Source organism: Macaca thibetana, chromosome 2 (genome assembly GCF_024542745.1).
Source record: "Macaca thibetana thibetana isolate TM-01 chromosome 2, ASM2454274v1, whole genome shotgun sequence".
Taxonomy (NCBI): domain Eukaryota; kingdom Metazoa; phylum Chordata; class Mammalia; order Primates; family Cercopithecidae; genus Macaca; species Macaca thibetana.
Genome location: NC_065579.1, coordinates 172592745 through 172608961, shown reverse-complemented (window position 1 = coordinate 172608961; position 16217 = coordinate 172592745). Strand labels below are relative to the sequence as shown.

General features: G+C 37.6%; 2 protein-coding genes across 6 annotated transcripts in view; one reads left to right on the top strand and one right to left on the bottom strand.

The window, feature by feature from the left end:
- The window catches only part of CEP97 (centrosomal protein 97), a 37282-nt gene extending 28067 nt beyond the window's left edge, over positions 1-9215 (top strand). For all 3 annotated transcript variants that reach the window (XM_050778933.1, XM_050778931.1, XM_050778934.1), the window contains exons 10-11: positions 828-903; positions 3186-9215. In XM_050778933.1, coding sequence (XP_050634890.1) covers positions 828-903; positions 3186-3890 — 781 coding nt within the window. In that variant the 3' untranslated portion in view covers positions 3891-9215. The remainder of the gene's footprint in view (positions 1-827; positions 904-3185) is intronic.
- Positions 1-16217, bottom strand: part of RPL24 (ribosomal protein L24) — a 488826-nt gene that overhangs the window by 64214 nt on the left and 408395 nt on the right. The window lies entirely within an intron of this gene.

Here is a 16217-nt window from a genome sequence, read left to right as displayed (position 1 = left end):
AGGGCTATAGTGCTCTCAGAAGTGGGTCTGCTTTGGACAAGGAAAAGTTCAGAGAGAGATGCAGTATATAAGGGATTTTGCTGATTATAATTCAGGAGTCCTAGATGGCACAGGAGAAAGGCTTGGGGGGCTAGAGAAAGTGGAGAATTGGGTCAGAGGTGTGGAACAAAATGGTGTTGACAGTTTGGGTGATAATGGATCACTAAAGGAGGAGTCTTAGGTTGGTGATAGGCCTGAGTATGGAGACAACAGCAGTGAGCCCAGAGCCAAGACTTTAATGAATGAGGAATAATGGATGGGAGGTCTCTTATTAGCAGGGAGTAGGTCAGAGACTTGGGCAAACAGAATAGTGAAGTTTGATGGGATTAGTCTTTAGGAGAGGGTGTTTCAAGCTGCGATCATGAATACTTAAGTGTGACCCTTAATTGTTTTGGAGGCTTTGGATAGCCACTCCTTTTTTGCACTCTCTGTTGCTTCGGTTTGTTTGGCTGAGAAACTGAAGCCAGACAAAGAGCCATTTAACATTTTATTACTGGAAATACTTTGTAGAACTAATACCTGTATTTCAGTCATATCTAATTTGGCTTCTACTTTGAGTCACAGTTCAAAATTAAAGTTTATAATGTCACTTATAAAACTGTTACATTTTGATTCTGAGTTTAAAAAAATAAAAATAACATAAGGTTTTAATTTAGATATTCTGAAAGTGGGAAAGACAACTATTAGATTATTAATCTCTTTGCAATGCGTGTGTTTATTAGTTGTAACAGGAAGTATGAGTCAAAGCACCCTTCCTTATGTCAATAATGTGTTTTGAATTATTGTAGATTACGAAAAGAAAGAGATGAAGAACGTATTAAAAAATTTGTACAAGAAGAAGCTTTCAGATTCCTTTGGAACCAGGTAAACTCCCTCCTGACTTACCTCATATGTGATCAAATAAAAATTGTATATTCATTGAGATAATCGTAGAGTACTCAGGTGTATTAAGCACTCTTGTTCAAGGTTAAGGGTATGGCTTGTGTTCTTTGCCACTAACTCTGAACTAGGACAGTGAATTTTGTTGCATTTTATTTAATCTGAAGAAAAATATTCTGACAGTTTTGACAAGAAAAATAAAATAGTATAAAGCAGGAGGAAAGTGGCTTAATTGAAGGCTGTTAGAGCTTTCCAGTAGATACAGCATCCCCAATTTGAAGTTTCATGTAGCTGTTGATCTGTCTTTTGGGAATATTTGAATGAATGATGATTAAGATGGTATATGGCTACAAAATGCACATCCTAAAAAGTATACATAACTGTATAGGAGAGTATTTGAATCCTATAATAGCATATTTTAGGGATAATTTAGGCAGTTGGTTTTACTAGCATTGTATCACATCAAATACTTCTTGATGATAATTTCTTGAAAATATTTTAATACAATTTTCATTTCTTCTCTTTTATAGAAATTGGGTCTTGCTATATTGCCCAGGCTGGTCTCAAACTTCTGGGCTCAAGCAATGTTCCTCCTCAGCCTCCTAAAGTGAGCCACATCACCTGGCCAAATTTGTTATAATAGGATTTGACCTATAAAATGAAAACATAATTATTGATTTGTAAGGTTTTGTAGTTACCAACAATAGAGGAATGGTTAAATTATAGAGTAATAATACTGTGGAATACCATGGAACAGTTAAAAAGAATAAGGTAATAGTATTGACCGACATGGAAAGATCTCCAAAATAATACTGTTTAGTAAAAAAAACAGCACTAGCGCATTACAGCCTTGAACTCCCCAAGTGATCCTTCTGCTGCAGCTTCCCAAGCAGCTGGGACTACAGGCACAGACCAGTGTGCTCAGCTTCCCTGTGTATTTGAAAATACTACCTAGAAAAAAGTATGGAAGGATATGCATCAAGTTGCTGTCAGTAATTACCTTGGAGGGGGATCAAAGGGAAACTAAAAACTGTACATATTGCTTTCCTGTTCACAGTTTTTACAGTAAAATTTTGGAATTTTTGTTATACTTTAGAAATGTAGAGGTCATATTATCAATAATTTGGTATATTTTTAGGTATTTTAGAAAGTTGCATATACTGTATTGTTAGATAATACTTAAAAACTCTAATCTCTACCTGGGTATCTAAAATGAGACTTATTTTACAGGGATCTACTTATATCAAGGGCTCTAACTTGTCTTATTGAATAGATCTCATTATATCTTGAATACATTATTGACCCCTTAGTCAGCTAGACATGTACTGTTGTGCATTATTGACCCCTTAGTCAGCTAGACATGTACTGTTGTGCTTCTGGCTGTTTTTCTAATAGAAGCAAGGGAATTGCTTTGGCCCATCCCCACTCCTGGTGAAGGCCTTTTGTTACTAGGGATATGTACCATTTGTGCCAGTCTGGTTTTAGACTTGGGATGCTATGGAAAAGATAAAGGGAGTCAGCAGTTTCTGGCTCCAATTCTACCATTTGCCAACTTCATGACTGCTGGAGAAAAGAGCTCAAAGGAAAATTGTAAAATAGACAGGTGGGGTGCAGTGGCTTGTGCCCGTAATCCCAGCACTTGGGAGGCCAAGGCAGGAGGATTGCTTGAGCCCAGGAGTTCAAGACTATCCTGGGCAACAAAGTGAGACCCCATCTCTACAAAAAGATTTTTTTAAATTAGCCAGATGAATGGACACAGTGGCTCACGCCTATAATCCCAGCACTCTGGGAAGCCGAGGTGGGTGGACCACCTGAGGTCAGGAGTTTGAGACCAGCCTGACCAACATGGGGAAACCCTGTCTCTACTAAAAATAGAAAATTAGCCACGTGTGGTGGTGGGCACCTGTAATCCCAGCTACTTGGGAAGCTGAGGCAGGAGAATTGCTCGAACCTGAGAGGCGGAGGTTGCAGTGAGCCGATATTGCGCCATTGCACTCCAGCCTGGGTAACAAGAGCGAAACTCCATCTCAAAAAAAAAAAAAAAGGAAAACAAATAGCCAGACATGGTGGTGGGCACCTGGAGTCCTAGCTGCTTAGGAGGCAGAGGTGGGGTGGGAGGATCACTTGAGCCCAGGAGGTTGATGCTGCAGTGAGCTGTGATTGTGCCACTGCACTCCAGCCTGGGTGACAGAGCGAGACTCTGTCTCAAAAACAAACAAAAAAGACACTTTTTATTTTATAATACAACTGTATTCTCTGGTTTATAGGTAAGGTCTCTACAGGTTTGGCAACAGACAGTGGACCAGCGTCTAAGTTCCTGGCATACTGATGTTCCTCCTATATCAAGTACTCTTGTGTCATCGAAACCTCCATTATTTACCCAAAGCCAGGAGTCCTCTTCTGATCAAAATGCTGATTGGTTCATTGCTTCTGATGTAGCTCCTCAAGATAAATCATTACCAGATTTTCCAGACTCTGGTTTTCATTCCTCTCTAACAGAACAAGTTCATTCTTTGCAGGATTCGTTGGATTTTGAGAAAAGTTCCACAGAAGGCAGTGAAAGCTCCATAATGGGGAATTCCATTGACACAGTGAGATATGGCAAAGAATCAGATTTAGGGGATGTTAGTGAGGAACATGGTGAATGGAATAAGGAAAGCTCAAATAATGAGCAGGACAATAGTCTGCTTGAACAGTATTTAACTTCAGTTCAACAGCTGGAAGATGCTGATGAGAGGACCAGTTTTGATAGAGAGACAAGAGATAGTAAACTTCACATTGCTTGTTTCCCAGTACAGTTAGATACCTTGTCTGACGGTGCTTCTATAGATGAGAGTCATGGCATATCTCCTCCTTTGCAAGGTGAAATTAGCCAGACACAAGAGAATTCTAAATTAAATGCAGAAGTTCAAGGGCAGCAGCCAGAATGTGATTCTGCGTTTCAGCTATTGCATGTTGGTGTTACTGTGTAGCATGTTGTGGTCTTTTGGGAAGCAGATACCCACTTAACTTTTCTTAAAAATACTTTCAGTTGCCTTTTTTTTTTTTTGGAGGGGAGTACTCCCTACCCCTAATTTTGTTACTATTTATATAGAATTTGTATTCATGTCTCATATTTTTCAGATTCTAGATATTGAGCTGAGTTTTCATTTTGATTTTGTTAGCTTTTTACTTAGCTGTAAGGTACCAAACTATTTATATTGACAGCTATATGCACTTTATTTCTTAACTGAATTACATCAACAATGTTCCTGTTTCTTTCATGTACTCATTTACTTTCAAAAATAAGCTAGCATATATTAAAGAAAATAGAAAAAAAATACCTTAAATATATAAATAAGAGAATTTTGGCTCTTCTGTGTCTGAGAAAATTAATTATATAGTAGGGAATGAAATTTGATAAAGCAAATATAAATGAGAAATATGAGGATTGTGAACTATTGAAATTTGCCAGTCTCCCTGGTGTAAAATGTTTTTTTAAAGCCTTTTCCCCTCCTTTTGGAGTCAAGGAAAGCCTTTCTATAAGTAAATTAAGAAAAGGTAGGATTATAAGATTTCTCAATGGGAATGATTAAATTGTCTCGTGGAAAACTTCAGTTAATGTCATGCATCAGTTTTAACATATGAAGTAAAGTGTTCTATCCAGAATTAAAGTCAAGTTTACTTATGCAACATAAGAATATTTCACTTAGATATGAAGAAAGGAAACACTAGTCTCCACTCGAAATACTGTCATGGCAAATATTTATCTTTTCGTTAAGTGCTTTTTCACCCTATAGATAAGCATTTATGTGCCAATATGTTGTCAGAAATTAATGTATGTTCATCTCCTCTGTTCCTGCTTATATTATGTATTTCAACAGAAGGTCTACGGCCATTCACTTCAATTTTGACCTCTGTCCCATAGAGAAGAACATTTAAAGTAATACTAATGGTCGAATATGAATGACTTTTTAGGAACTGCTTTTTGTCTAACCTGAAAAAGTGCCACATTTGGAAGACAATTTAATGATGGTGAAGAAATAATAAACCTCCCTTTACTTCTTAAAAGGGATATATATGTCTGCAATAAGGGAGAAATAAGATTTGTGTTTGAATATTGTAGGTAGATGCATTTTTTTTTTTTTTTTTTTTTTTTTTTTTTTTTTTTTTGAGATGGAGTCTCGCTCTGTCGCCCAGGCTGGAGTGCAGTGGCCGGATCTCAGCTCACTGCAAGCTCTGCCTCCCGGGTTCCCGCCATTCTCCTGCCTCAGCCTCCCGAGTAGCTGGGACTACAGGCGCACGCCACCTCACCCGGCTAGTTTTTTGTCTTTTTTGGTAGAGACGGGGTTTCACCGTGTTAGCCAGGATGGTCTCGATCTCCTGACCTCGTGATCCACCCGTCTCGGCCTCCCAGAGTGCTGGGATTACAGGCTTGAGCCACCGCGCCCGGCCGATGCATTTGTAATTAAGGATAATATCATTGAACAATATGTATTTGGTTTCCCTCAACGTACAGATATACAGCTATTTAAAACTATGGCAATACTTAAGTGTTCTCTAAATTTAGGTGCTAAATATCTATTAATTATTCTGTTGTAGTCATTAGGTGCCCTTCTTTGAAGTTATATAAAATAAAAGCATCTGATCCTTCAAGGATAAAGTTGAGGATTACATGGTATGTGGCATTTGTTGTTGTTGTTTTTTAAAGAGATGGAGTCTGGCTCTGTTGGTGCAGTGCCATGATCATAGTTCACTATAACCTCGAACTCCTGGCCCAAGTGATCCTCCCACTTCAGCCTCCTGAGTATCTGGGATTATAAGCAGGAGCCACTGCTCCCAGCTCATGGTATTTGTTGATAGTCATAACATTTTTCCTGTATGGTAAGATGTATTTTTCTCAGTTTATAAATGCGTAGCACTCAGGTTGAGACGACTTGGATTTTATTCTTAGAAATCCAGAATCCCTTGAAAAGGAAATATTTTCTGTTTCTTATAAATAAAACAATAATCTTACCTTCAGAAGGATTTTCCTTAGTGAAACGTGTAACATTGAATGCATGTTAAATAAAAATGGAATTTCTAACTTTTTTTCAACAGTGCTAATTATCTTTTCAGAATGATTTTGAATGTCTTTTAAAATATACCCTATTTTTCTATTTTACAGTTAAGTGCCTCACTTGCTGTCCGTAGTTATACAAAGAAAAACCAATCTGCACTGCACTAGTACCAAAATACTACTTTATACATTAGTTTTTCATAGAAGCTGCTGGAATGTCATGATTCAGTATTACCTAAATAGGTTTCTACTAAAATCCTCTCCCTCCTGTCTTCTTTTAAGTAATGGCGTAACATAACTAAATTCATTTGATCATCAGCACTTGTTAGCAGGATTTCATTTTTTACCTTTGCCTTGTTTCTCTAGCCCATAAAGAGTACTCAGCATACTTTCATTAACAATTTGGCAGAATATGATAATTATCAATATTCTGTTTTTCGTCTGTGTCTTATTTAACTTTTACTAGTGTTTAGAAGTGCAAGAATATTAAATAGCCCCTTCCTTAACTGTACATATTATCTTGAATGTAGATAAAATGAAAATATTGTAAATTAGAATGTAGGAAAACTGGCATAGACTTAATATATTTTAATGGGTTTACGTTATACTTTAAAAGTAATTTATATAATTAAGATATTTGGTTTTAACCCTATGGGCTATTCTTTGGTCTGGCTGAAGAGGGACTGGGTCTAGTAAGGTTTGGAAAGTTGAGCTTTGAACATGGTCTTTGTGTTTTTTTCCTAACAAGGAGAGGTTTAGTTCAGCTGTGCTATTTTAGTACACATCAGTTCTCTTGATTTATGGAAGACTCAGTTTATCAATTAAGAATTCCTGCAGAAGCACAGAATCATACTGTGTAAGAGTTGGAAGGAAGCTTAAGAATTTCTGTTCGAATATCTTTGTTTCAAAGATGAAACTAAAGCACAGCATGTTAAATGACTTGTCTAAGTTATAGCTAGTTAGTAGCAAATGAACTGAAAACCTATATGCTACTGTAGTCCAAACTTTTATTATGTCCTCTTAATCTTTACATTTAGTGAGTCAGTACGGAAATCTCTGCATATTTCTCATTCTCTTTGAAAGAGGGAAAAAAACTTCTAAGAGAGCTACAACTCTTATCACTCATGACAGAGTTGCTTGTAGAAAATAACTAATTCCTTCAGAACCCTGAGTGAATTTTCTTCAAGAAACGTGACTTGATTAAAATGATTTCAAAAGAGCAATAGTGGAAATTAATGTTTTAGAAAAGAGACTGGGTGTGGTGGTTGACGACTGTAATCCCAGTGCTTTGGGAGGCCGAGGCCGAAGGATCACTTGAGACCAGGAGTTCAAGACCAGCCTGGACAACATCGCAAGACCCACCTCTCTACAAAAAAAATTTTTTTCTGAAAAGAATAATTACATTTTAGAGTCCATTTATTTGATGACAGGCAGTATGACAGGTTGCTGAGGGATATAAAATTTTCTAGAGAAATGCTGAGTTTGATGACATTTTATCTTCCGTTTTGTAGAACAACAGATGTTAAAATTTCAACTCTCCTGGTGTGCAGAAAGCTCTAATCATGACAGTTGATAATATGCAATTTAGTTTGATTTTAAAAGTTTAATTATAAAAGACTTCACAATATGCATGTTTTAGGAAAATGTTCATTTATTTAGTCATATAATTGTATATATGTAAATAACTTTATTCTGGAATAATGTGGGTGCCATCTTGAGCATGTGTTTTTATTTGGATTATTTTTTGTATACAAACACCATAATACTGTGTTTTCCTGTTATCTACTTAAGTCTAGTTCTACTTTTTACCAATAATTTCAGGAAAATACAAGCTTAAGATACTATACTATCTCCCTTGGTATTTTTTTTTGTGCAAAGTCTTAGAATTAGATTTATAACATTGATAATAAAAATATAAAACGTTTTTTCTCAAGAATTAAGACAGTAAAAAGGAAAAATAGAATGCATAAGATCATTTCCCCATCATAAAGGAAAGAAGAGACTTCATTGTTTTTTTTTTTTTGTTGTTGTTTGTTTGTTTGTTTTTTTGTTTTTGAGGCAGTTTCACTCTTGTCACCCAGACTGGTCTCGGCTTACTGCAACCTCCACTTCCTGGGTACAAGTGATTCTCCTGCCTGAGCTTCCTGCATAGCTGGGATTACAGGTGTGCAACCACAAGGCTCGGCTAATTTTTTTGTATTTTTAGTAGAGATGGGGTTTCACCAGGTTGGCCAGGCTGGTCTTGAACTCCTGATGTCAAGTGATCCTCCTGCTTCCGCCTCCCAAAGTGCTGAGATGACAGGTGTGAGCCACTGTGCCCGGCCGAGGCTTCATTGTTTAATGTATATTTTTATTTTTTCCGAACACCAGCTCGAACCAGAGTGTATTTTTATTTTGCCACATACCTTTAAAAGATATTTATTGCATCATAATGTTTTAAATGTTACATATATGATACCCTCATTCATGAAGTGAAGCGGAAAGGGTCTGTAAGGAACATTTTAAACATTTTTAATAATATTGCTTTTACTGATCAAGCTTGTTGTGCCATATTAAAATTAAAAGTCAAATAAACAAAGCAGTCCTCACAACCTTGGAAAGAAATAGATAATTGTCTTTTTAAAATGAGGTGCTTTTTATCTGTGGATGAATGGAAATCACATTGAATTTTAATTCTTATTTATTTTAGTGGATAGCAGGAATCACTCTAGTAGTTTTGTTCATTTCCTTTTTTTTTTTTTTTTTGAGACAGAGTCTTGCTCTGTCGCCAGGCTGGAGTGCAGTGGCGTGATCTCGGCTCACTGCAATCTCCACTTCCTGGTTGAAGTGATTCTCCTGCCTCATCCTCCCGAGTAGCTAAGACTACAGGCACACGCCACCATGCCCAGCTAATTTTTATATTTTTAGTAGAGTTGGGGTTTCAGCATGTTGGCCAGGATGGTCTCAATCTCTTGACCTCGTGATCCACCCACCTTGGCCTCCCAAAGTGCTGGGATTACAGGCGTGAGCCACTGCACCTGGCCTTGTTCATCTTCTAATTAAATCTCTTTGAATGTTTTGTAATAATTTTAATGTTGACAATAAGAGTTTAAAAATAATTTGATTTTGGACTGTATTTAGGTTTCTCTTTAATTTTGTTGTAGAAATAGTAAATGATTTAAAGTGGTTATGATCTGTTTTATGAAGGCTTACTATTTTATATTGTACTTATTTAATTTGTATTTGAGTCTCTAATTTTAAATAAAAGGTTTATACATTTGAGTGCTTCATCTGTTTATTTTGATGATTAGTAGTAATGATTGTTATGCATTGTGCTTGTAATTAATGGATAAAGTTCAGAATAAATTGCAAATAGAACCCTACTAAGCAATGTCCAGAGGATTCTCATTATATAAGTGAATTTACAATAAAACAGCTCTTGCCTTATGAAAATGGATACGAAGTGGAAGGAATGCTAATTTAGTTTTATTCAGTATAGATTTCATTACCTCTAGATACTCACTAGAATTCTCTAGACAGAGAAAAGCAGATATCCTTCAACGAGCATAGATGACATTTTCTGGGGCTAGTGAAGATAGTGAGTGTTGGGGGCTAAGCTGAGTAGAAGCCCTCTCATTTGACACTATTGGAACCTGTAGTTGGTTGGTGAATAAAAAAATTACAGCAGGGAATCATAAAAGATTATATATATATGATATATATGTATCTATACACCATAAACTTTAAAATATTTTTATTGAAATATTGGCATATTTAAAGTGGACATTTAAAGACATAAATATTTTTAATTTTTATTTCCTTTTTCAAATTCTTAAGGCATATTTAAAATTGCATATTTAAAGTAGACAATTTGGCTGGGCTTGGTGGCTCATGCCTGTAATCCCAGCACTTTGGGAAGCTGAAGCGGGTGGATTACTTGAGATCAAGAGTTCGAGACCAGCCTTGCCAAAATGGCGAAACCCCATCTTCACTAAAAATACAAAAAAATCAGCCAGGCATTGGTGGTGGGTGCCTGTAATCCCAGCGACTCGGGAGGCTGAGGTGGGAGAATCGCTTGAACCCAGGAGGCGGAGGTTGCAGTGAACCAAGATTGCACCACTGCACTCCAGCCTGGGTGACAGAATGAGACTCCATCTCAAAAAAAAAAAAAAAAGTGAAAAAAAAAATAAAGTGGACAGTTTGATAAATTTTGACACATTGTGCCCATAATACCATCACAACGATCAATATGGTAAACGTATCTATTATCTCCAAGAGATTCCTCATCCCCTTCATGACATGTCCTATTTTACCCAGTTTCTTTTACTCAGCATGATTATTTGAGATTCGTCTGATTGCTTTCTGAGTAGTATTTCATTGTATTTGCCAAAATTTGTTTATCCATTAATCTGCTGATGGACATTTGGGTTATTTGTACATTTTGGTTATTCGAACTGAAGCTGGTGTGAGCATTTGTGACTAAGTCGTTGTATGAACATGTGTTTTCATTTATCTTGGGTAAATACCTAAGAGTGGAATGATTGGATCTTACAGTAGGTATATGTCTTAACTTTTGAAGAAACTGCCAAACCAGTTTTTTTTTCCAAAGTGGTTGTAGCATTTTGCATTCCCACTAGCAGTATAGGATGGTTCCAGTTTTTCTATATCCTCACTAACATTTGGTATGGTCAGTCTTTTTAATTTTGTCCATTCTAGTGGATACATGTAGTATTTCAGTGTGGTTTAATTTACATTTCCCTAATGACTAATGATGTGCAGGATCTTTTAATTTATTTGCTGTGTGTATATCTTTGGTTAAGTGTCCCTAAATTTGAAGTATTCAAAAAATTTACCCATTTCAAAAAAATCGGGGTCAGGCGCAGTGGATCACACCTGTAATCCCAGCACTTTGGGAGGCTGAGGCAGGCGGACCACTTGAGGTCAGGAGTTTGAGACTAGCTTGGCCAACATGGTGAAACCCCATCTCTACTAAAAATACAAAAATTAGCCGGGTGTGGTGGTGCGCACCTGTAATCCCAGCTACTCTAGAGGCAGAGACAGGAGAATCATCTGAACCTGCGAGGTGGAGGTCGCAAGGAGCCGAGATCGCAGCACTGTACTCCAGCCTGGGCAACAGAGTGAGACTCCATCTTAAAAAAAAAAAAACTAAAAATGAAAAAAAAAATAAATTGGGTTGTCTGTTTCCTTATTTTGAGTTGTAAGAATTATTTAGGCCGGACATGGTGGCTCATGCTTATAATCCCAGCACTTTGGGAGGCTAAGGTGGACGGATCACGAGATCGAGACCATCCTTGCTAACACTGTGAAACCCTGTCTCTACTAAAAATACAAAAAGTTAGCCAGGTGTGGTGTCATGTGCCTGTAGTCCCAGCTACTTGGGAGGCTGAGACAGGAGAATTGCTTGAACCCAGAAGGTGGAGGTTGCAGTGAGCCAAGATCACGCCATTGCATTCCAGCCTGGGCGACAGAGGACGGAGTGAGACTTGGTCTCAGGAAAAAAAAAAAAAAAAAAAAAGATTTATATAGTCTAGGCACAAGTCCTTGAACAAATATAAAATATTTTGTCTCAGTCTGTGGGTTGCCTTTTCATGTTCATGGTCATGGTTTTTGAAGAGGAAAGGGTTAAGATTTTGACGAAGTCTAATATGTTGATTTTTAAAGATAGTTTGTGCTTTTGGTGTTGTGTTCAAGAAATCTTTGCCATACCCAAGGTCAAAAAGATATTCTAAGTTTTTTTCTAGAGGTTTTATAGTTCTAGCTCTTAAACTGAAACCTATGATCCACTTCATGTTAAATTTTTATATGGTACGAGATAAAGTTTATGATTTCTTTATTTTTTACATATTATTATCCAGGTATCCAGCATCATTTGTTGAAAAAGATTGTCCTTTCCCCATTTAACTGCCTTGTCACCTTTGCAAAAAATCAACTGGCCATATATGTATGAATCCATTTCTGGATTGTCTTCTGTTCCAGTGATTTATTTGTCTATATTTCAATACTACGTTGTCTTCATTACTATAGCTTTATACTAAGTCTTGAAATCTGGTAGTGTTTGAGTCCTTTGTTTTTTTCTAATGTTGTTTTCTTTGAGTATAGATGCTCTGTAGTTCTATGTCTAACTTTTACCTATAATGCACAATTTCCATTTTTAGTTTCTTTAAAATAGAGTAAGAATTTAAAAACATGTATAAAGCCATCGGAATGCAGAATGTTTCTAGGTTTTTATAATTTCTCCATCTGATTTTTGACACATTTCTTGCCTGTACCTAACTCAATTGCAGTTTTTTTACTTTTTTAAGCAATTCACTTTTGAGTATTTCCGAAACACTCAACTTTGTTTTCCTTGAATATTTTTTCTTTTTACACTAGATTTCAAAGGTTCACATAATAAGTACTTAGATTATATGATTATAATCACATTATAACTGGAATAAACTGGTTTAGAAACAAATACAACTCGAATTGGTGGAAGTGGAAGTCCATATTCTGGAGAGGGAGTAGGACAGCAAAGCTTTTCTTGTATTGTTTCATCTTTCTTTGAAAGAAAAGAAAACCTTTTTGCCCCTCAAACAATTGAAGCTGATTCTCAGTTTGGTGATGAAGTGGATGTTGGTACTTCATCAGATAGTATCTGAATTAGCAAGAGTGTTGGTTCCCAAACTTTCTGGTAATCATAATCTGGGGAGTACATATTGTGTGATCCTATTTATATGAAATTCTGGAAAAAGCAACACTATAGGGAGAAAAAATAGATAAGTGGTTGTTAGAGATTGGGGAAGAGATTGACGCTAAAGGGCTTGCATGTGGGAAGTTTTGGGGTGAAACTTTTGTGTGTGGTGCTGTGATGATGAATATGTATGTCTACAGACTTGTCAAAACCCACGGAACAATACATTACAAAGTCTGAACTTTTTTCGAGTTTTTCCAAAAAATAAATCTCTACCGAGGATGTCAAGGGGATCTCAGAATGGAATGTGGACTATGACAAATGACACCAACTGTATTACAAATTTATGACATAACGTCACTGAGCTAGAGACAAAAAGAACTGTATAGGAACACTGTACTCTGGTTGGTAAATGTTTCTTACAGGGGTACAGGTTGTCTATTCTGTAACTGCCATCTATACTAGGCTTGCACAAATAAGTAAATATAGATAATGATGGCCAGGTATCTCACTGTTAGAAAAAGAAAAAGAAATTACAAATATGCAAAGGAGAAATGCAGGAATGAACCCTGTGGTGCTGGATTGGAGTTGGAGATGTCAGTATGAACTCATGTCTACACAGGTAGTTATGGAAGTAAATATAGACATATATGTCTATATAAATATAAATGTGTATATATATGTTTATATAAGTATAAAGATACAGTGTATATGTTTACACATGGGTTAGTATACACACATACATTTTTAGCTCTGTACAGGCCTAGAAAGAATGATCCTTCAGTAGCAACAAGCACGTCTAGCACCCATGTCTTGGTCTCTACCATTCTTCAATAAAAGGGAACAAGGCTCTTTGGAGAAATAGTTGATTCCAGGGGTGAGGCAAAGAAAAAAAAATGATCCCAGAACATCTTAAGTGCCAGAAAGTAAGGAAGTGATAAGCAAACAAATGATCAAGCATGTAAAAAAGACACATGAACCAACCTGAAAGAGGTCCCAATGGCAAAAGCTGGAACAATTTGAGCAGCAAAATAACAGATTATAAATCAAGGAATAAAATAAACATCCATGAGTGCACCCTGATGTAAATAAACTATTGAACAAATAAATAGCTGAAGAAGAAGCGGCAACCCTTTCATTTTTTGTCCTAGTTTTTTAGTCCTTTCAGAGAGGGTACAGAAGGACAACTCTTACAGAAGACTTCCAAATAACACACACAGAAAGAATGAAGGGAATAGGAAAATCACCATTGGAAAACCACTATAATAATTGCTACAACAGAAACCCACGATGAATGTCAAAATTAGTGGGCAAAACTATAAGAAGAGATAGAATATTTGTGTAGCTTCAAAGTATCTTCCCTTAAATACACATTGATTATTATGATGGTTTAAACATGTACCCAAAAGTTCTTTGATACTCCTTCCTTCATAAGATAAAACTTAATTTCCCTCTCCTGAGTGTGAGCTGGACTTAGTGACTTGCTACTAACAGATGGAGTATGGAAAAAGAAAATTAGCCACTCTATTGCAGAGAAACATAGCATATAACATCTCAATCAAATGATCAAGGTTAACATCACCAGTGAGAAATCATGTTGCATGTTCCTTAATCTGATGCAGTGAAGACATTTCATTCTGGTATTCTTCCCCCAAGTCTAACCATGAGTAAACAAACACCAGGCAAATCCAAGTTGAAGGATAGTCTACAAAATGCCTGATCAATATTCTTTTTTTTTTTTTTTTTTTTTTGAGACAGAGTCTCACTCTTTCTCCCAGGCTGGAGTGCGGTGGCGCAATCTGGGCTCACTGCAACCTCCACCTCCTAGGTTCAAGTGATTCTCCTGCCTCAGCCTCCCAAGTAGCTGGGACTACAGGTGTGTGCCACTACGCCTTACTAATTTTTGTATTTTTAGTAGATACGGGGTTTTACCATATTGGCCAGGCTGCTCTCGAACTCCTGACCTCATGATCCACCTGCCTCAGCCTCCCAAAGTGCTCACATGTGTAATCTCAGCACTTTGAGAGGCCGAGGCAGGTGGATCACTTGAGGCCAGGAGTTCAAGACCAACCTGGCCAACATGGTAAAAAACCCCATCTCTACTAAAAATTAAAAAAATTAGCTGAGCGTTGTGGCACACGCCTGTTATCTTAGCTACTGTCAAGGCTGAGGCAGAAGAATCACTTGAACCCGGGAGGCGGAGGTTGTAGTGAGCCGAGATTGTGCCACCGCACTCCAGCCTGAGCAACAGAGTGAGACTCCATCTCAAAAAAAAAAAAAGCTACTGATGTTATTTCAATTATCAGTGAAATTTGATCTGGGGACTACTGAACTGGAGAAATCAAGAATGGAGGAAAAAAATCGATCTCATTTTTCCCTAAACTGTGTGTGAGTTTAGCCATCATTAATTACAACTTCTTTCTTTCTTTTTTTTTTTTTTTGAGACAGAGTTTTGCTCTTGTTGCCCAGGCTGGAGTGCAATGGCATGATCTCGGCTCACTGCAACCTCCATCACCTGAGTTCAAGCAATTCTCCTGCCTCAGCCTCCCGAGTAGCTGGGATTACAGGCGTCTGCCACTATGCCTGGCTAATTTGTTTTTATTTTTAGTAGAGACAGGGTTTCACCATGCTGGCCAGGCTGGTCACAAACTCCTGACCTCTGGAGACCCACCTGCCTCAGCCTCCCAAAGTGTTGGGATGACAGGCGTGAGCACCGCACCTAGCCAATTATGACTTTTAAAAGGAAAATATGTCCATTAATTTGAGAGCATGGACCAACACAATAGTGACCACTACCTCTCTCCATTTTAGTCTCTTACCCTTGGCAGCCTCCTCCAACTGTTCATGGTGTTTTGGAACAGAGTGGTTGGTACCTAATGTGACAGTGATCACTTAATTTTCAGTAGGTAGATGGCCTTGGGGCCCAAATTTCAGTGACTTATTCAAAGCGGGGAAGCAAAGGAACTGAGTGAGGAACTGACTTGGGCTCAGGAGTATGCATGTAGGCCTTCGTGAAAATATCTGAATGGATGCAGAGTCCACTGTGGTTAAGAAATATAAAAATACTTAATGTGCTTGTGCCTCAAGCTTCTGCCATCAGAGACAGGTTTATTTGCTTTTGTCTACTCTTTTTTTTTTTTTTTTTTTTTTGAGACGGAGTCTCACTCTGTCGCCCAGGCTGGAGTGCAGTGGCCAGATCTCAGCTCACTGCAAGCTCCGCCTCCCGGGTTCACACCATTCTCCTGCCTCAGCCTCCCAAGTAGCTGGGACTACAGGGGCCCGCCACCTCTCCCGGCTAGTTTTTTGAATTTTTTAGTAGAGACGGGGTTTCACCGGGTAGCCAGGATGGTCTCGATCTCCTGACCTCGTGATCCGCCCGTCTCGGCCTCCCAAAGTGCTGGGATTACAGGCTAGAGCCACCGTGCCCGGCCGCTTTTGTCTACTCTTAAGATCTATTCTTTGTTTTGCTTAGATCTATGCTTTGTTTTGCTTAATCAAGTTTAGCATTAATAAACACTAGTGTCTAAACCACTTTTGCAGATGGGACAGAAATGACCAGTTCCTTTGGTTTCATATAATCATATAAACTTT